Source organism: Oryza sativa, chromosome 1, assembly GCF_034140825.1.
Source record: "Oryza sativa Japonica Group chromosome 1, ASM3414082v1".
Lineage (NCBI taxonomy): Eukaryota > Viridiplantae > Streptophyta > Magnoliopsida > Poales > Poaceae > Oryza > Oryza sativa.
Genome location: NC_089035.1, coordinates 41,993,519 through 42,014,069, shown reverse-complemented (window position 1 = coordinate 42,014,069; position 20,551 = coordinate 41,993,519). Strand labels below are relative to the sequence as shown.

At 52.1% G+C, this 20,551-nt stretch overlaps 3 protein-coding genes and 1 long non-coding RNA gene across 4 annotated transcripts; 1 reads left to right on the top strand and 3 right to left on the bottom strand.

The window, feature by feature from the left end:
• The first annotated feature begins 10,895 nt into the window (after window positions 1–10,895).
• On the top strand, window positions 10,896–11,182 carry LOC136354922 (uncharacterized). Its single transcript, XR_010738792.1, has 2 exons — window positions 10,896–11,006; window positions 11,126–11,182. It is a non-coding gene; the product is annotated as an uncharacterized lncRNA (long non-coding RNA).
• Window positions 11,183–11,981: 799 nt separating this feature from the next.
• LOC4326519 (glucan endo-1,3-beta-glucosidase GII) lies at window positions 11,982–13,445 on the bottom strand. The gene is made up of 2 exons (XM_015766296.3): window positions 13,287–13,445; window positions 11,982–13,142 (listed from the first exon to the last, which is right to left on the bottom strand). The coding sequence occupies exons 1-2, from the start codon at window positions 13,348–13,350 to the stop codon at window positions 12,208–12,210; spliced, it is 999 nt and encodes a 332-aa protein (XP_015621782.1). The 5' UTR covers window positions 13,351–13,445; the 3' UTR covers window positions 11,982–12,207.
• A 1,289-nt stretch (window positions 13,446–14,734) lies between these two features.
• LOC4326518 (glucan endo-1,3-beta-glucosidase, acidic isoform) lies at window positions 14,735–16,535 on the bottom strand. The gene is made up of 2 exons (XM_015771567.2): window positions 16,291–16,535; window positions 14,735–15,860 (listed from the first exon to the last, which is right to left on the bottom strand). Exons 1-2 carry the CDS (start codon window positions 16,358–16,360, stop codon window positions 14,938–14,940), a joined length of 993 nt encoding a protein of 330 aa, XP_015627053.1. The 5' UTR covers window positions 16,361–16,535; the 3' UTR covers window positions 14,735–14,937.
• A 2,287-nt stretch (window positions 16,536–18,822) lies between these two features.
• LOC4326517 (uncharacterized) lies at window positions 18,823–19,787 on the bottom strand. The gene is made up of 2 exons (XM_015786617.3): window positions 19,447–19,787; window positions 18,823–19,345 (listed from the first exon to the last, which is right to left on the bottom strand). Exons 1-2 carry the CDS (start codon window positions 19,714–19,716, stop codon window positions 19,178–19,180), a joined length of 438 nt encoding a protein of 145 aa, XP_015642103.1. The 5' UTR covers window positions 19,717–19,787; the 3' UTR covers window positions 18,823–19,177.
• Window positions 19,788–20,551: the final 764 nt, after the last annotated feature.

Genomic DNA, 20,551 nt, shown 5'->3' with positions numbered 1-20,551 from the left:
TCTCGACCGGTAGAATGAGCTCGCGACCTCGCGTAGATGCTCCCGCTCCAACGAATCGAACCCCCGTTGCCCCGGTGAAGTTTTCCCCCTTTGCTCGCCGCCGACGATCGCCGTCGAAATCCGCCGCTGTCGGCTCCCCTCTTGTCAAATCCCTCTCGCCACCACGCTCACGGGAATCCCCTTGATCTCCCCCTTGTTGCCCCATGGCCGCCGGCCTCCCCTCTCGCTCTCCGCGCCATGCCGCCCCGCCGTCGCGTCTGCCTCGTCGCGACTCCATCCGCCCCGCCGTTCCCGCTCATGGGTGAGCTCCCCGCCCAAATCCTCTCGTCTATACCCTCTAGCGACTCCTAAACAGCACTGGGGCATGGTAGTTTGTGCGTTCGTCCTCCAAATCGCGCCCTTGCCGATGCTTTGCTTCCGCCGCCGCCGTGCGCAGTCGCGCGCCGCCGCCGGTCGGTCCCGCGCCGAATCACCTCGCCGCCACCCACCTTGAGCTCCAATGAACCACCCCAAACCGCCAATTCCGCCGCCGGCCTCCTCTTTTGCTCCCGCGCCATGCCACCCATTCCGCCGCCGCACGGCCGCCGTCGCCGGCCTCCGTCGCGCCTCCACTCCCACATCCGAGCCGGTGGATGGAACCTCCGTAACCCCCTCTCGCTTCCGGTGGCCGCCACTCGCTCCGGATTGCCACTGTTCGCCGGATTCCGCCGCGCGCCGTGAGCCGTCCGATCTCCGGCCCGGCTCCTTCCCTCTCTCTCTCCCGTGCCAACGTGGCCGCCACCCTGGCCCGCCGGCCCCGCTTGACCGAGTCAAGCAGCGACCGGTCAGCGTCGCCCGCGCGCGCAGGCCTGGCTCGGCTCGGCCCCGCCCAACCCGAGCCGGCCCATCTCCTCTCTCTCTCTCGCTAGCCGATGGGCCTCACCTCTCTCCTCGCTCCTTGGAACAAAGTCTATGTCACCTCCCTCTTCCAAACCAGCTGCCGTGGAACAAAGTCTAACTTTGCTCCCTCGTCCTCCCCCTACCACATCCGCCACCCATTGGACCGCAGCCCATCTATCCTCTCTCACTCTCACTTCTTGTTGGCCCCACTTGTCAATGAGTCAAAGACACTCTTGAGAATATCTTTTCCAATATTCCACAAATATTTCTCTTTTCTATAAATTCAATAAATCATTTTTCCCTCTTTCAGAAATCAATTCTTATTCCAAAATTCCATGAATCATTTTCCTTGGTCAGTGACTGTCAATAATATTCTTGAGAATATTATTTCCATAAATTCCGACAAAACATTTCCTTAATCCTTAGAAAATCCATATCTTCTCAACCGCTCATCCGATTGACTCCGTTCCACTTCCAGTAATTCCGTAAAATTGAGATCTATTTAATGGCACTACTAATTAGTCTAAATAGGATCTTTCTTTTGGTCCTTGTTTAGGTTTTCGATTGTTTGCGTATAGTTGCGGTTACCGGATTTTCGTCGATCGCGGGTTTTCTCGAAGATTCGTGAAGCTTCGTGAAGACTTTGAGCAAGGCAAGTCACCCTTTGATCAATTGCCCCTATAATTGAAAAGTCATTATTATTTTGTTTACAACTGGCATTATTAGACTCACACACTTAACTTGCTTGGCCTCGGTTTGCGTGCCAAACCGACGGACCTACCCAGTAGTCGCACTAATTTCCGTAGGTCGTACTACCCTGATTCCTTGTCGCTCCACCCTTGTGGTACCTCGGTATTCGTGCTCTCTGAGCGCGTATACCAAATATCCCACATACACCGTTGCTTGTCGAAAACTTGGGAAATGGGTTTGTGAAGCCTTCAAAACCCGACATGTGGTGTCGGTGTGTTTGAAAATAAAATGAATTGTGAAAACTCGCGATGCGGGGGTTGTGCCTATGTGGCATTGTCCCGTATTCGCATATAAGGACCGATTCCTGTGGGAAACTCATCGAACATAATCAAAGTGCAACCACAAGGTGGAATGGGACACCCTGGCTAAGTAGCTAGTCGGTTCAGGGAAACCTCGCATGCCAATAGTTGGGAACGCCGGGGCGGGGTCGGTTGGAGCCAAACCGGGTTCCTGGTAATGCAAGAACGAGAAGCTTGCTGAATTACCGATCGAGGTGGTTGGAGTTTGATTTGTGAACGCCTAAAATGGCCTATGTTTATGTGAGGATTTGATCCTTCTATGTGGCATGAGGTATCCCTGGGTCGGCTTGGGAAAGGCTTTGTCGCGAACCTCTGACACCGGCCAGTGTCTGGAGTAAGTTCGTGTCTTGTGGGTAAAGTGTACCCCTCTGCAGAGGTTAACTAACTATTCGAACAGCCGTGCCCACGGTCATGGGCGGATGTGAGGTGGTTCCCGTTGCGTAGATTTGTTTGCCTGTGCTTTGTGAAAAGTTGTTGTGGTGTGGGAATCGTAACCAGAATCAGCCTATGTGGCAGATGGATGACCTGAGTGGTCAGAAACGAATCTGTGTGATTCGGGATGTCTGCGGGTATCATAGACTAGGCTTCCCGAGTGGAAGCGGATTGTTGTGCTGCTGGGCAGCTGGACTCTGGGAGTCCGAGAAAATGAAAAAGGCTCTGGGAGCCGATTAATCAAGTGGAATGGCTCTGGGAGCCGAGAAGTAATGATCTGACCCGGGAGGTCGGTACATTACTAAATGAGCTGTTGAAAAGCATCTCTTAAAGTCGAATCGAGACGCAAGTCTCTTTTCGCCCAAACTTAGAAAGAAATAAATCACTTAGTGATTTCAAATGTCTTCAAATAAAAGATTTGCAAAACAACCTTGCCTCTCTTCCAAGCTTGCATTAAACACCTAAGTTCCCGTGACTTGCTGAGTACGAAAGTACTCACCCTTGCCCTATATAAATATATATATAGTTTCTCCGCCCTGAAGTTGAAGATGAAGTGAAGTGAAGATTAGGGTTTCGTCCTTGTTCCCAGCCGTCGCCTGTGGTGTCGGGTGTTAGACCGTTGGTTCCGCTGCTGCTGCTGTTGTTGGTGTTCGCCTCGTCCGTGTCGTCGGTTGCATTCTCGGGCTGTCTGAGCTGCAACCTAAGCTAAGGTAAATAAGTCCTCTATTTATTTTAAGGATTGCTATGATTCATATTTGTCATCGTGGGTACCAGCACTATGTCCTGGGACTGGTACCGAGATCGCGGTTTCGTAGGAAGCGGTTCGCGCCGTTTTCCCTACGACACGCTCCTGTCAGGTGCCGTCGTACGGCGGTATCAGATTGGGGTGTGACAGAAACCCTAAAACTCATCGTAGCCGACTTGCTCCTGGAAGAACTCCTCATCAGCGGGATCCACTTCATCTTCTTCAGCAACTGGGGGGGAATATTTATATAGAGCAAGGGTGAGTACAAGAGTACTCAGCAAGCCATGGGAATTAAGTGTTTAATGCAGGCTTCAAAGGGAAGGCTGTTGTTTTTGCAATTGATTTTATTTAAACTCCTTTTTGAAACAACTAAGTGAGTGCTTCTCAAACGACACGGATGAGACAGTGCGTCTCGTCCGGTCGGAGTATGTGCAATGTATCAGTCTTTGAATTGATTCAAGGTTGGCACCCGGCCAACAGCTTTCAAACGGCCACCCGGGCCTGGCTGATCCCATCAGCCCCGGATTTTCCAAACATCGAACCCATTCCACAACAACAATTTCACAAAGCAATAGTCAAACAAAACTACGCTAGGAATCACCTAACATCCGCCCATGACCGTGGGCACGGCTGTTCGAACAGTTTAAAAACCTCTGCAGAGGGGGTACACTTTACCCACACGACATTACTAACCCGGATCACCCAACCTGTGCAAGACGGCCACGTCTGGAGACCTTGAGGCTTTCATGACAAGGCATTTCGAAAGCCGACACAGGTTCACCATATGCCAACGAGAGGGGTCCCAGACCGACATCAGGTTAGGTCCTAGACCATGCTGTGTCAGGAAGCCCGGGGGTTCTCCCCGGCACCACCCCGTTGAATCCACATGTCTCTTGGCATCATGGCTCCCCCGATTAGCTAATTACTCAGCTAGGGGCGTCCCATTTCACCCATGTGGTCGCACTTGTCTTATGTTCAGATGAAATTCCAAGGGAAACGGTCCTTAAGTGCAAGAACGAGAAACCGTACTCCCGGTACGTCCCCCGGTCTGTGGTTTTGGAAATTCATTTAGTTCGCAAGCACCGACCCAGGTATCGGGTTTTCCAAGTCTTTTGTAAAACCCCAAGTTTTACCCATCGTTGGATATTTTAAATTTGAGAGGAGGTGTTCCGATGCCTGTGCCCGAAGGCCCGTGCATCGAAGCACAACAGATGACAAAGGAGGTTTTAAGTGTTCAATAATTCAAGGAGGGTAATTGCAGCAATTAGGATTGGGGACGGCAGGCTATCTCACAAGCCGCGGCCGAATTACTTGTGTTGAACTATTCATGCAATATTTGCGGAAAACAAATACTTAGATTTAAATTATAGGGGCAAGATGATCAAAGGTGACTTGTCTTGCTCGAGATCTTGAGCTCGATCCTCGAAATCCTCGCACTGCGGGTCTTCGGGCTCCGAAACTATACGCGAAACGGGACAACTCAACAAACGGAGAAAACAAAGCCCTATTATTGACCTCTAAGCGTGCCATTAGATAGATCTCGAGATTTGAGGAATTTTGGAAGTTGAACGGAGTCAATCGGATGTACGATTGAGAAGATATTGAATTTCTAAGATTATTGGATTTTTTATCTAAAGGAAAAAGGATTTATTTAAACCCTTTTGAAAAGAAAAGAAAGAGGGAGGAGGAGTAGACTTCCCTCGGGCGGCTAGGGCGCGGCCCGAGAGAAGAAGCGCGGCTCGGCCGAGCTAATGGGCCGGCCGGCCCAAGAGGACTTGGCCCAGTAGGGTGCGCGGGAGGGGAGGAGAGAGGGAGCCGGTGGACCGGGCTCACCTCGCGTGGTCCCGAGTGGGACCCGCTTGTCGGTGACACGGTTCACCGTGCGGAGCGAGCACGCGGCGCGCGCTAGGGTTTGGGGGAGGGACGCGGTGCACGCGCGCGGCTCGCTATGGGTGCGGATGCAGCGGGCCTACGCGCAGCCTCACGGCTCGCGGTGGACCGCGCACGCGAGCAGGGCAGAGGGGAGCGGCGGACCGGGGCCAGCTTGACCCGGTCGCGGCCGAGGTGGCGCCGACGTGGCGCCTTCGTGGCAGCTACGTGGGCCGGCGTGAGGAAGACGACGACGTCGGCTGGAACGGACGGCGGACGGCGGCGGCGAGCGGCGGGGCGATCTACAGCGATGCAAGCAAGGGCGAGCGCACCGGGAGGTTGCACGGGACGAGGGGAGACGAGCCAACAGCTCGGATTCGCCGGGGGATGCTCGACGGCGGCGGATTGCGGCGGCGGCATCCGGCGGCGAGAAAAGGGGGAAACGGTGACGTCGCGACGGGAGTTCGATTCCTCCGGACCAGAGCATCTACGCGGCCACCGGAGTCCGTTTCTAGCGTCGGATTGGGCGGAGCTACGCCGAGCGAGGCCGGCGACGAGAGGCGCTACCGAGCTCGGGCGGCGACGTCGGCGAGCACATAGCGAGCGGCGACAAGGCTTGGGGCGGCGCCAGCTAGCTACGGGGGGTCTACTCATGCTACTACCCGAGTCTAAGGGGAGGAGATGGAGCGAGGAAGGAGAACGGAGAGGATGCACTACCACTGCAGGGGAGGGCGCTGTGACGATGGCCGACGGCGCGAAACGTGATCGTTTCGGCCTCGGGCCGAGGAAGAGGAAGGAGACGAGCGCCCGGAGTCCACGTCACGCGTCCACGAACGCGCTGGCTCCTCCGGCACGCTCAGCAACGAACGGCGACGGAAAAATAGGGCAAAGGAGCAGCAATGGCGAGGGTGAAAACGGGGGAGATTGGTTTGGGGAGGGGCTCGGGTTTATAGGGCGGCAATGTCGGTTTGGAAACCGACCTTGGGTGGCACTAGGGTGCGAGGGAGCTTCAAGGGGAAGGGATAGGCTTCACAGGCGCGGTCAAACGCGGGCAACGGCTTGGGCGGCTGCTCCTCCCTGTCCATGGCGCTGGAACCGAGCAGGAGAAAACAGAGGCCGGGCCGAGAGAGGAAAGGGGAAAACGGAGGGGGAGAAAGGGACGTCGAGCCATGCCGATTTGGGGGACAGAGGGATGGGAGCGGGAGGCGCTGCCTCAGGGTTTTGGACGGATGCGAGCGGCGTGGCTCGGGCACGCGCGCTGGCTCGCGGGGCAGGGCGCGGTAGAGCAGCGGGCTAGGCGGCGCAGGCGCGGCACGGGCGGCGACCGCGCGGGCGCGCGCGCGAAGCATTGGCGCGAGGGATTCAAACTCGTGGGCGGGGCTCGCCGGGGAGAGAAGGACGGGGAGTGGGAGAGCGAGAGAACAAGAGAGAGGAGATGGCCCTCGGCTCGGCTTGGCGTCGGCTCACGCGCGCGCGCGCACGCGCGTGCGGCACACGGGAGAGGAGGGCTGAGGGAGGGAGAGATGGGCCGAGAGGGAATTTGGCCCACCGAACCTAAGGGAGTCAAACTAGACTTTTACAGAGGGATTTGAATTTGGAGAGATTTGGATTCTGGATTCGAGATCAGAGATTGGCACGGAGACAGACAACAGACAACGAAATAGATTTCGCAATTAGGGTTTTTATGAATTAAATTTTCCCGCTAGACGCCACGACGGAACGGGCGCTACACACATCTAATTTATTAATTACTTCCTCCTTCTCTAAACACTGGATGACACTGAATTCAAATAGAGGGCTAAATCTATATTTTCAAAGTTTAAGGGCCGTAATAAGGTCACTATACAATTTTAAGAGCCAATGTATTTTACTCTAAAATGAATATTTGAAGTATGATATATTTTATGAAAATGGAAAAAGGGTTATTTACTCAGTTTGGGATGCATATCTTTCCTTTAAGTCTGACTTTAAATTGGTGGACGCGTTGCCTTTGATGTATAAACTTGAATAATTGGAGATTTGTCTTTTTTGTACAAGTTTAATCTTTATATTTGGCAAAGTTTATGTGATTGAAAATAAGAAATTGTCAGACGACAAGTTATGTTTTTCTCCCCCTCAGCATTCGTTCAAGCGTATTGATCTTCTGAAGAATCTTACCTCATGTGCTCTAATTTTCCATATGTTTTATGGTTTTTGCATAAAGTCAACTGGTGTAGCTTCACAGAAGTTTTGTAATGGTTAAGTTGATAACGATGCAATAGTATTGATTGTATCGGCAGCATACTTCTTTCGATTCTCTCTTGTCGGCTGGTAGCAGAACAATTGGACGTACGGTTTAAATTTCCAAATTATGTTTTGCGTAACAGCGTAAGTGGAAAAAAAAAACTAGTAGCACATAAAGCATTTGACTGCATGCATGTGTCCATTAAAATTGAAACCGGTTGTACTAAATATGTCAAATATGCCACATATCTACGGTGAAGTTGCTTTCTCTCCTACGTCTACTATCCTTTTCGGTCCACGATGATTAATTATTAGTGTGCTGATAATTGACTGCGTGCATGCATGTCTCCATTAAAAAAAAACAATCGGTTGTACTGAATAATGCCAAATGTGCATACATATGTATGGTGAAGTTGCTTTCGATCTCTCGTACGACTACTATACTATCATTTTGAGTACACGAACTTATCTAGAATCGAAACGATATTGTATTTAAGAGAATCTGAGCATGCATATATGTCATCGCTCTGCTGCTCAACGCCTGAACCCAACTAGCGAGCTGTTCAACGCATGCACGGTGTCTAGGGAATGTAGTGGTAAACTTACAATATTGATATTGAGAAGCTGACCTTAGGATTCACTTCCACATTTGATTTCAGCGTTAGCTACCGAGTAGCAGAAGATTTCTAGCCAAATTGGTGCAGTCTTCTGTAACTTGATAGCATCACATCGGGTCGATTCAATTAGTGAATGAAGATATTCGGTAGCAAACAAAGGACATATATGTACTCCATACCGGTAACTACTTCTCGCTCAAAATCGGTGGGCATTTACTGGCATCATACTGATCAAGAGAGCAAGTTTAATAGTATAGCCAACTGCTAACTCCAATTCATCTGTAGCCAATCTAATAGCTCATTTATACAATAGCTATATACTACACTATTAATACCTGGTCCCACCTATCATACACACACTGTGTCTTGAAGTCCGTGCTACAGCTGGCTATAAATCTGTAGCTCACTGCTCTTCTCTTTTTATTTATCTACTTAAAATATGTTTGCAGCTGGTTTATAGCCTGCTATTTTACCTGCTCTGACATGGGAAACCCGTTGGTTCCCCCGGATTTAGGATTTCAATTAGGTTAGCTACTCATCTTCAAATCCAGAGGAAAATTAACCAAACTTGATTTTTTTGACTCTCTTTACCTGACTACAGACTACTTGAGACACTGTGGAATATGGCGCATTTTGGCCCGGCAAGAAGAAAATTTGCGGGAGGATTTCGCGTGGGAATAAGGTCACCAAAGGTCCCTCAACTTAACAGCGAGATTTTTTGACATCTCTTAACTACAAAACCAGAAATGTATACCTCTAAACTCCCTCAAACCGTTCACCGGAGGTCCCTCGGTAGTATTTTTAACTGGTTTTGCAGACGTGGTATCCTAGTCAGCAAAAAAAATAAAAAATTATATGGGGCCCACATGTCAGTTGCATCCCAGTCTCTTTTCCTTTTTCTCTTCTCTTTCGGCGTGTGCGCACCGCGGCGACCTCTTCGCCTCAGGCCGGGCGGCGGCTGGAGCAGGCGGAGGGGCGGCGTCAGTGGGCGAGCGCGGCTGCAGCAGCGGCAAGCGGCGGGCGAGCGCAACCGCTGAGGGCGAGTGGCAGCGGGCGGCGGCGCGCGGCCGGAGCAAGCGGAGGAGCGGCGTCGGCGGCTGCAGGCAGCGGTCTGGGCCCGGGGACGCGAGGAAGAAGGCGCCGTCGAGGGCGCGCGCGCCGGCGTAGAGCGTGGCGAGGACGCGCGCGGCGAGCCCTGCGGGCACGCGGAGGAGGACGAGTTGAGGAAATCCACCATCGTGCATCTCGATCGCGTACGCACTTCAGCCGGCGGTGCCCCCCGGCGTCACGCAGGTGGACGTCCGCTTCGTGTTCTGCTCCGTGACCGATGTTTGACGATATTTTGTCATTTTACGCTAAGCAAACAAGATTACTATTTATCATAGAAGCTAGCTCGCTGGTTTTTATGAGATGCATGGGCCATGCAAACTGCGCATGTATTAGTGTATATGCATCTATATATGTGGCTAACCATATGACTCATAAGCATTAGGCGGGGGTCTGCAGCTGGCGGCCGGTGAGAGCGACGGCGGTGGCAGCGGGGTCGGCCGCTCCGCCGTAGCCCGCCGCCCGCATCCGTGCTCGCCCATGGCCGCTTTGCCCGCCGCCGGCAAAGAGTGAAGAGAGAAAAGAGAAGAGAAGGAGAAGAAAAGAGAAGAAAAAAATCGATGCGTTCCCGGCGGTGCGGCGGCTCGACTTCGAGCTCGCGCCGTTCGACGCATCGGAGTCACCAAGGCATGGGTGCTCGGCTCGCTCGGGGAAGTCGGCGTCGTCGCCTCCACCTCCACCTCCACCTCCGCCGCCTCGGGTTCAAGTGCAACAGCGCCGTGTGGCGCGCCGGCCGCCGCTGCCTCTCTGCTCTGCCGGCCGCGCGCTCGCTCGCTGCCGCCGCCACCCCACTCCACTCCGCTGGTCGTCGCTAGCTCGCCCGCCTGCGGTCGCGTTTGCCCGCCGCTTGCCGCAGCCGCAGGCCGCAGCCGCGCTCGCCCACTGACGCTGAAAGAGAAGAAGAGAAAAAGGAAAAAGAGACTGGGATGCAGCTGACATGTGGGTCCCACGTAATTTTTAAAATTATTTTTGTTGACTAGGATGCCACGTCAGTAAAACCGGATAAAAATACTGCCGAGGGACCTCCGGTGAACGGTTTGAGGAAGTTTAGGGGTATACATTTCTGATTTTGTAGTTAAAGGATGTCAAAAAATCTCGCTGTTAAGTTAAGGAACTTCGGTGACCTTATTCCTTTCGCGTGTGGCCTGCGGGGTTGGGTTACGTGGGCTTCAAGTGGATCACCTATCTCCGGTCCAGTTCATATTGGCCCAATTAAGTCACTACCCTTTGATGGGCCTAAAGGATTGCAACCAGTGTAGGGAATTGGAAAAGGTACATCCAAGGTCCCTCAACTTGTCATCGAGTTACAAAATCGTCCTCCAACCACAAAATCAGATATATGGCGTCCCTTAACTAATCAAAACTAATTACAATAGGTTCTTCAGTGGTTTTGACCCCGATTTTGGTCTAAGTGGCGGCTGAGTCATCATGGGACCCACTTGTGCCTCACATGTCAGCATGCCATGTCATCTCTCTTTCCCCTCTTCTCTCCCTTCCTTTAGGTGGGGCCCACTTGTCAGTGTTTCTTCTACCTCCTTCACTGCGCCAACACAGAGAGGAGAGGGAGAGGTAGCTGGGGAGGAGGGCGGCGCCGCGACGCCGGCCGCCGGCGGTGGCGGTGGCGGCCGCAGTGGGGAGGCGGCGGCTGGAGGCAGCGCTCGGGCTAGGACGGCAGCCGGCGGTGGAGGAGCAAGGAAGGACTGCGACTGGCGACGATGGATTTGAAGGAGAGAGAGGAGCTCGCCGGCCATGGCGACCTCGGCTGAGCCACAGCGCGCGGCACCCCCAGCCGGGGTACTCGTCGCGGCAGAGCTCGGCGAGGTGCCTGAGTGCCTCCCCGTGGCGACGCACACCCTGCCGACGAGCAGCTGCACGAGGAGGCCCACGGCGGTCGCCCACATGAGCAGCCACAGTAGCGTTGTCGGAGGAGGAATTGCCTGAAAGAACATGTCCAGCGAGATTGACGATTTGCCTGAAAAAAACTTATCCAGCTTATTTTCCTTCAACAATTTCCTGTACCCATGCGAAAACTGACAGCGGCAAAGGGAACGCCAGACTGAATACCACATCTTCGAACAAGAACAGGTAGGCGAAAAAAACTGACCAATATCAAGCACAAAATGCAACTATCACATCCATGACCACATATTGAAGCTCGATTGAAGCTGCTTTGTCACTTCTGTGATTATGCTATTGTGGTCCAGGACTCTTCTGGACTTCATGATTCTGACAATTGCAGCCTCAATTTGAGGTTTTATGTCTTCCTCAACTCTCTGGCAAGTTTCCAACTTCTCTGGTTCTGTTTCTTTCTAAGCAACCACGGTGCCAATCTTTACCTTGACCAACTTGCTTGTGGACTTGTCATTGTAGTAAGTGTCATCTTCAGATATATCTTGCTCATGGGTTCCTTCCGCAACACATTCTTACTCTTAACACAAGCAAGAGACTGGAGGCAGCGTTTCAGATCAGCATGTGGTATACCAGTGGCCTGCTCAATGTCACCGTAAGTCAAGCCGTTCGCCACGATGTAGAGCGTGCCCACGCCGCCGAAGCCGTCCGCTGGGCCGCCGCTCCCCACCGCGCTCACCTGCCGACGCCGCCGCTTCGCTTGCTCTGGCCGCCCTTCTGGTATGGCGGTGGCTCCTTCCCCAGCGGCGGCAGTCCGGCCTCGCCCCGCCGGCCTTGCCCCACCTGCCTCCTCCCTTCCCGTCGGCTAGCCTATGCAAAGAAGTGAGAGAGAGAAGGGAGAGAAGAGGGGAAAGAGAGATGACGTGGCATGCTGACACGTAGGATCCACATGGGTCCTACGATGACTCAGCCGTCACGTAGGCCAAAACCAGAGTCAAAACCACCGAATGACCTATTGTAACCGGTTTTGATTAGTTAAAGGACACCGGATATCTGGTTTGCGGTTAGGGGACGATTTTGTAACTCGATGACAAGTTGAGGAACCTTGGATGTACTTTTTCCTAGGGAATTCCCCAGTGTAGTGTTCAAATACTAATGGGCCCAACTGGACGCTACACTTGCTAGCGATCTAAATATTTGCAAAGTGCCCTGTTTTATTTTCAAGGAAACAGAGTTATAAATTCCGTTATTGTTCAGTATTCACTGCCAAAGTGCCAAGGCAGAGTTACACGTACGTTGCTGAATCTTGAGCAGCTGTGCTTATTACCACAAAACTATATGCTGGCCGTACGTTCCCATGCATGCATGCGGTTTTGCATTTGACATGAGCAGCTAGCTTATTCCAAATCCAAATGTAATATTAGTATATCACTCTTGTCTAGTGGAATCTAATTTTGTAGGACGGCGACTTGTTGGGGTTGAACAGCCCGAAGTGCCTCTCGGTCTCAGCCCCGGTCTTCTGGTTCTCGTTGAACATGGCGAACACGTACGTCTCCAACGCCACCCCTGGTCTCTTCGGAGTGCCTCCTTGGACATGGCTGATAAGCTTCTGGTTGTACGTCTGCGCGTTGCTCACGCTGGCCCCGAACCCACCGGCCGACGGCCACCCGGTCTCCGACACCACCACGCCGACGTCCGGCGCGCCGGCGTCCTCCAGCGCGGCGTAGACGGAATCCACCATCGCGTCGAAGAGGCTCGTGTAGATCAGCCCGCTGCCGTCGTCCGTCACCGTCGTGCCCGGCTGGAACGTGGCGTAGTTGAGGCTGATGTCTTTCGTGTCGCCGACGTAGGCGAAGTAGGGGTACACGTTAACCAGCAGCGGCGCTCCGGTGCTCGCCAGGTACTCCACGATGTCAAACATGTAGTCGTCGTTGAAGACGCCGTTGGAAGGCGGGTAGGAGTTGGCGATCACGCCCTGGGACACCGACGTCGACACCCCGACGCCGCCGAGGCCGGCCGCGGCGAGCGCGGCGTTGAGGTTCTTCATGGCCGGGAGGATGTTGCCCGTGTCGTCGCCGGTGACCTCGTTGCCGACGGCGATGTAGCGGAAGGAGACGCCCGGGTAGGCCTGGACGTTCTGCTTGACCCAGGCGGCCGCGGCGGTGGCGTCGGCGGCGAACGCGGCGAGGTTCTCGTTGGCGACGTCCATGGTGAGGGCGATGTTCGAGCCGGTGAGTGCCTGGAGGATGTCGCTCCTCGGGAAGTAGATGCGCATGGAGTCGATCCCCTTGGACTTGTAGAGCTTCACGACGTCGCTCGCCGCCGGCAGGTTGTTGCCGATCACGCCGTAGCACACGCCAATGGACTGAACCGCTGTTAATTTGTCAACAGAGCAAGCGTACATGTAACATGAACCAAGAGTTAGTTAATTAGTACACTTAATTATTATGTGGAGCACACATGCTCTGTACTCGCACGCTGCTGAATAACATGCATGTACTATATGCTGCAGTATACCTGCAGGAAATGCTGCAAGGAGCAATGCTACTGCAAGCACGGGAGCAAATCCTTGCGTAGTCATCTTCGCTTATTTTGCAGCTGCTGCAAGTATCTCTAGTCACGATCACTCTCTATTTATATGGAGAGATTTAGGCATGCAACAAGTCCGTAGCATTATCCAGTTCGGTACATCACACGTTCTTCTCACATCCATGACACTAGCTCCAGCAGCTTGCTGATCGATTTCCAATTTCCACACCACCAGTAGTACTCCACTACCGATGGACCAAGTGTCCGCCACCGCACTACGCAGCCAACCCAACTAAATTAACGCTAAGAGCAAGTTTAGCCCACTATTGGCTCTAAATCATTTATAGTCAATTTAATAGCCAATTCATATAATATTAATAGTTATCTATAAACATTTACTTCCTCCGTTTCAAGTTATAAGACGTTTTGACTTTAGTCAAAATCAAACTGCTTTAAATTTAATTAAGTTTGTAAAAAAAAAGTAGTACCATTTTTAACCAAGACAAATTTATTATAAAAATATATTCAATTTGATTTGATGAAACTAATTTAGTATTATAAATATTATAAACTTAGTTAAACTTGAAATAATTTGACTTCTATCAAAGTCAAAACGTCTTATAAGCTGAAACGGAGGGAGTATTATATTATTAACGTCTGGTCCCACCTGTCATAGATTTATACACACATGCATCTTAAAGTCTTTGCTGTAGGTGGTTACAAATCTGTAGCCCGCTGCTCTTATTTTTTTCTTTTATCTTCTTAAAATATGTTTATAGCTGGTTTATAGTCTAATATTGTACATGCTTTAAATAAGCCAACTGGATGAACGTGCGCGGGACGGTGTCACAGTCTGGTCAAGCCTAATTCGCAACCACGCATGCACAATTTGCACATACGACGACGACGACTCAATCGCTAGCTAGCGATGGCCACCACTGGCCAGTCGTCGACCAGTCGTGCTCGCTTGGAAAACCGGACGACGCGCGCACGCATCATGCACCGTTAGCCGCGCGCGAGCATGCGTTCGTGCACGACGGGATAAAATCGAGCAGTTGCTTGTCCGGCTCGTGGAATTCCGGTGTTTTTGACGTTGTTTGGTCGTGGCGGCCTCAAACAGCAACGGTTTTGTTGCTGTCTTGCTTGGTTCGACTTTTTACTTGTACGTATACGTGCTTGGTGCTGGACAGGCCGGTGTACGTGCACACTAGCTCCCATCCGCCGTTTTGCACGGTGAGACAAACGCGTCAGAGTGTGCGCCACACCGTAACATAGGCCAAAGTGCACGGCACTCTAGCTAGCAAGTGCAACACGTACGGTACTGTTTGTACTACTAAGATCATCACGTACGTTACGACTGAATCAAATTAACGCGCATCGTTGAGTGAGAGAAATATAACATGCTACATGGTCTGCTCTGTATGAGACATTAATCATACTACGCGAAAATAGGTCTGGTAAACTTTATTCAAGTTCATATTATTTGTCTCTGCACCGTTACATGCATGCATTGAGCTTTGCAATATGCAGGCAGAAAGCTTATTCAAACCCAAACTATATATGGAACGCGTGTATGTATATATCTATATCGATCGACGTTTAATTCATCATCGATCGATCTCTTCTCAGAACAATCTTCTTAGAAATTGATGGAGTATGCCGGCGACTGGTCCGGGTTGAAGAGGCCGAAGTGCCTCTCCGTCTCGTCGCCTCCCTTCTGGTTCTCGTTGAACATGGCGAAAATGTAGGTCTCGATGCTCCCGGGCCTCTTGGGCGTCCCCTGCCCGACGTGGTTGATCAGGTTCTGGTTGTACGTCTGCGCGTTGCCGGCGCTCGCCGCCGTGCCGCCGGCCGACGGCCACCCGCTCTCCGACACCACGATCGGGACGCTCCCGGCGCCGGCGCTCTCCAGCGCGGAGTAGAACGTGTCGACGATGGCGTCGAACAGGTTCTGGTACGCGTTGCCGCCGTCCTGCACCACCGTGCCCGGCGACGTGAAGAGCGCGTAGTTGATGTCGATCTGGGCCTGGTTGCCCACGTAGGCGAAGTAGGGGTAGACGTTGGCGAGCAGCGGCGCGCCGGTGCTCGCCAGGTACTGAGCTATGGGCCCCATGTGCGAGGCGGAGAACGTGCCGGCGGACGGCGGGAAGCCGGCGGTCACGCCCTGGGACACCGACGTCGACACCTTGATGTTGCCGAGGCCGGCGGCGGAGAGGGCGCTGTTCATGTTCTGCATGGCCGGGAGGATGTTCTGCGTGTCGCCGCCGGAAACCTCGTTGCCGACCGTGATGTAGCGGAAGTTGACGCCCGGGAACGCCTGGATGTTGTTCTGGACGAAGGCGGCGGCGGCGGAGGGGTCGGAGGCGAGGGAGCCGAGCTGATCGTTGCCGACGTCCATGGTGAGGGCGATGCTTGAGCCGCTGAGGGCCTGGAGGATGTCGCTTCTTGGGAAGTAGATGCGCATGGAGTCGATGCCGTTGGACTTGTAGAGCTGCACGACGTCGCTCGGCGACGGCAGGTTGTTCCCGATCACGCCGTAGCACACGCCGATAGATTGCACCACTGTGTTTGATTTGATATATTAGACTCCTTTTTGTTTGGGAGTGGATTATTAATCCCTTTAGAGAATATTCCATCTTATAACTTTTTTTTCCAAATTCAACACAAATAGTTAAGAAAAAATTTAATCAAATTAATAATATAGAGTACAGTAACATGTACCACTACACCAAAAATCAAGTTCAAATTTCACCATCCACATTAAGAAAAAAAAGAAGATAAATTTCGTTCGTATTTATCTTTTTTTATACCATAATGTGTGATGAGTTGTGTTAGGATCTAAAATTTAGTGAATTAGTATATACATATTTTCTATGAATGTCGTCAATCTGTTTCAGAAATTTCCATAACTATTTGAATGGGTTTTAAACAAACGAGAGGACTAAGAGTTTTAGACAAACCGAATTTTATTAAGACAATATACAATTATTACCTGTAGGAATGGCCGCAACTCCAAGGACCAATGCCAGTGTTAAAACGGAAGCAACGCCATGCTTTGCCATCTTGAAGCGCTTAATAATTTTCAGGCGCCACTAGCTAAGGTTGCTCGGTACGTTGTACGTGTCTGCTACGGAGGCTGCAGGACTTCGCATGCAGATCGATGCGATGTAACAAAAGCATTCACCCCCTATTTATACAAGTTCCTGGCAGGCATGCATGTACCATGCAATTGTTGGCGCCCGTTTCCACCCGCTACGTGCTAGTATACGATATCGAGCGTAGAGACAAGCGTGGTCGCGATCCGCACCGGCCTAATTCTACAAGATAGTAGTGGTATCTCGCTATAGAAAATGCGTACACGCGCGCGCAAGACTGCAGCGAAACGAGGTCGTCGTCCACCAATCGCGGCCGTAAAAACAAAAGCTCGTTAGCTGTCGACCGGGGGCCGCGTTCGTGGAATTCCAGGGCGGTCTGACCCGTCGTCTGGGCTGGTAGTGGCTGGGAAGAAGAAGGGGGAGATGATCACTGTACCTTGTGATTGGAGTTATGGCTGTAGAAGAAGAGGCCGGGGAGAGGAGAGGAGAACTGGAGAAGGTCGCATCGATCGCACAAGAGAACGAAGGTCCACTTGCTTGCTTGCTGGATTGCCCAACTCTCTTCTTCGCGGCGGGCGGGAGACGGTAGTGCGGCAGGATGCGGACACGTCGGTCTCAACCGAGAATTGCCGTAGACAGATCGGGCGGCTTTGCTCACGAGAGTTCTCACTCGTACATAGGAAATAAGTTCAATTTAGGTCCCACTCGCCCATTCTAATTTTCGTCCTTTATCCTAAAAACCAGGTCCAACACATCCCTCAAATTACAAAATCATGCAAACGAGATCCCTCGATAGTATTGTTCCTGGTTTTAATTGACTTGGCGTCTACATGACTCCTTTGACTAGATCTTCGTCCCACGTGGTATTAACGTGACGCTTTCGTGGCAGTTTGACAAAAAAAATAAACGAAACAAAGTAAAAAAACTAATAAAATAAAATAAAATATGCGGGACCCATACATCAGCCAAACAAAAACAATAAAAAATAGTGGGACCCACATATGAGTGGGTCCCACTTCCTCCACCTCACCATCTTCCTCTCTCTTCCAATCCTCTTCGCGGCCTCCATCCTCCATCCTCACCCCACTCCTACAGCGGCGGAGTCGAAGCAGGTGACCGTCGACCACCTGTGGTCTGCGGGCTCCAAGAACGCCGGTGGCAGCAAGAGCAAGAGGCAGTAGAGCGACAACGATTTTGACTTTGATGACGCAAAGGAGGAGGAAGAACACTCCCCCTCTCTGCAATGGGCGTGAGGCGAGGATGGCGAGTGCATCGGGCGTGGAACGACCACTTTCCTTTCCCAACAGATCTCCACATCCTCGGCTCCAACTCCGCCGCCGGCGACAAGACTAGTTGCTCCACCGCCGCCACCGACGCCCCACCTATGCTTTTGCGCGGCGGAGGACCGGCCGCCCCCGCCATCCCTCGCTCCCGCCTTGTCTCCTATCGCCTCCATCCTCGCCATGTGGAGGAAATGCAGAGGCGGCGCCAAGCTGGCAGGTAGTCACCCGCTTCGATGCCGTCGCCGCGCCTGATGGGCCATCGTCGACCCCGTTATCCCCCGCTCCCACCCCGTCCGTCGGAGAAAATGCTGCAAAGGATTGGAAGGGAGGGGAACAGGGTAAGAATGAGATGGACGAAGTGAGACCCACTAACATATGGTCTTGCTATTTTTAATTTTTTGGTTTGACTGACGTATGGGACCCCATTTTTTGTTTTAATTTTTGTTTCTTTTATTTTTATTTTCGATCAAATTGCCACGTAAGCGCCACTTTAATGCAATGTGGGACAGACCACATGAGCCACATAGGCGCCATGACAACTAAAACCGGAGGCAATACTTTCGAGGGGCCTTGTTTGCGTTGGTTTGTAAGTTGAGGATATGTTGTATCTGGTTTTTCTGATTAAGGATGAAAATCGTTGGGGGAGTCGAGATATCCGGTACTATGATTCAATACGAATCAGATTAGTCCAGTAGTTAAAGGAGTCAAAGTGAACTTATTCCAACGGAGGAAGCCAGTAGAGGAATACACGCGAAATAGCCCATTAAATTGCGCCGAGGCTCGAGGTAGAGGCCAATGTAGGCTCACTAAGGAAAGCCCACCACATGCAGCAGTCCGGCCTCCGCGATACGCTGTCCCCTCGCCTTCCTGCCGTCTGAACTCTGAATAACGATCCTTCACGGCTTTACGCCTGGAGGTTTGGGTGCAATAGGAATTGCGCCAGTGTATGTACGGGCGTACGGCTGCGACAAAAAGGGTGTAATTCTGGTCAAGCTTGCTAGCTCCTACGGAATCGCTCAGAATCGCAACTAGCAGATAAGCAGATCCATGATCTTGCATTGGGCTCTTGGCGTAGAATGAACGCGCTAGCTTGATGTGCATGTATGATCTCTCTGTAAATTAAAGTTGCTTCATGGGTCATGATAATTGACAACTGACAAGCAAGTTTCAAGTAGTATTTCGGTATTTGATACGATTCTGAAACAAAGCAGATTTGAACTCAGGACGATTCTTCTAGTAGCAGACTCCTCTCCAGCTGTAACCTGCACAGCTGAGCTGAGCCGTCTTAAGGCTGCACATTCCTCCATCTGATGTTCTAAACTACAGGCCACGTACACCAATCATTTCTCTAACCTCTGAATGCTTGGGCCTATGACTATTGACTAAATTAATTGGCTCTTGCATCCATTGCATAATTTGTCAATCCAACGGAAGCATTTGCAAGGCGATGATCACATATAAGGAACAAGAAAAACCGAGATGCTTTTTCTGCTCTTCCACTCTACTGTACCTCCCTCTTTGGCCTGTTTCTAGTGCGCGGAGCAGCAGCAACAAGAACTCCCTCCTTCTCCACTGGCGCCGGCTGCTCGGCGTCCTCCTCCTCTTCTTCGCCTCCGCCGTCTTGCTCGAAGTCCTCATTCTCTTCCATTATCGCTTTGTTGGACTCCATCTACACATGGGCAAATTTAAGACGATCTTGAATTGACAGTAACCTGCTAATTCGACGAGATGTCTCTTCAACACCGATCGAATGCGAGCAGCGCGGCGCACCTCGCGTAGGAAGCGCTCGTCGAGGTCGTCGGCGACGCGGGCGGCGGTGATGAGCGTGCCGACGAAGAGGGAGAGCGGCAGGACGAACGCCAGGATGAGCGCGTTCGTGCTCGGCGGCCCGCCGGCCCGCACGACCATGGACCGCCGCCGCCGCCGCCAGCCGCCCGCTGCCGGCGTAGCCGATACACGGACAGGCCTCCCAGAGCACGGCGTAGCGCTCGCGCCGACGCGCGCCGGGGAGGAGAGAGCAGCGAGACCTCGCGCCGCCATGGATGGTAGCGAAGGCCACACACACAGCACAGCACAGGCAAGCAGAAGCAGAGCAGCAGAGTGAGCGACGCGGCGGAGCACGGTGGTTTGTCTTATCCATTTCTATCCTCCTCCGCGCCACGTCGCTCCGCTTACCACAGCCGTCCGATCTTTACGACATCCGGATGCCGAATGGGCCACCTATTGGGCTACGGGCTACGGCCCACACGTAATACCTGATGGGCTAATTTCATCCTAGAAGCCCATTAGGCCTCACTTATGTAGATGGGCCTATTTCAATTTCTTCATGGAAAAAGTACACAGGAGGTCCCTCAACTTGTAATCGAGTTACAAAATCATCCTCAAACACAAAACCAGATATCCGGTGTTCCTTAACTAATCAAAACCAGTCACAATAGTTCATTCGGTTGTTTTCACTCCGGTTTTATCCTACGTGACGGCTGAGTCAGCGTGGGACCCACATGGGCCCCCCATCCGGATACCGAATGGGCTACGGGCTACGGCCTACACGTAATTGCTGATGGGCTAATTTCATCCTAGATGCCCATTTAGGCCTCGCTCATGTACATGGGCCTAAATTGCCTTAGCCGATTTCAATTTCTTCATCGTGTTCGGCAAAAAAACAGTATAATGATCGTGCGTATATATGTCGTTTTCGGGTATATGTAAAAGAAAGAGCACAAAAAAAAGTCGCCTCAAGCATAAGGTAGTTCTAATTAACACACGGGGGGTATGTACTTGTGCTAATTAGGTCGTGTGTTTTTGACAGCGACAAGACCGGAACATGTCGCAAACGGATCGATCTCGATGCCGACGTTGCCAGCGTTCCTGGCCA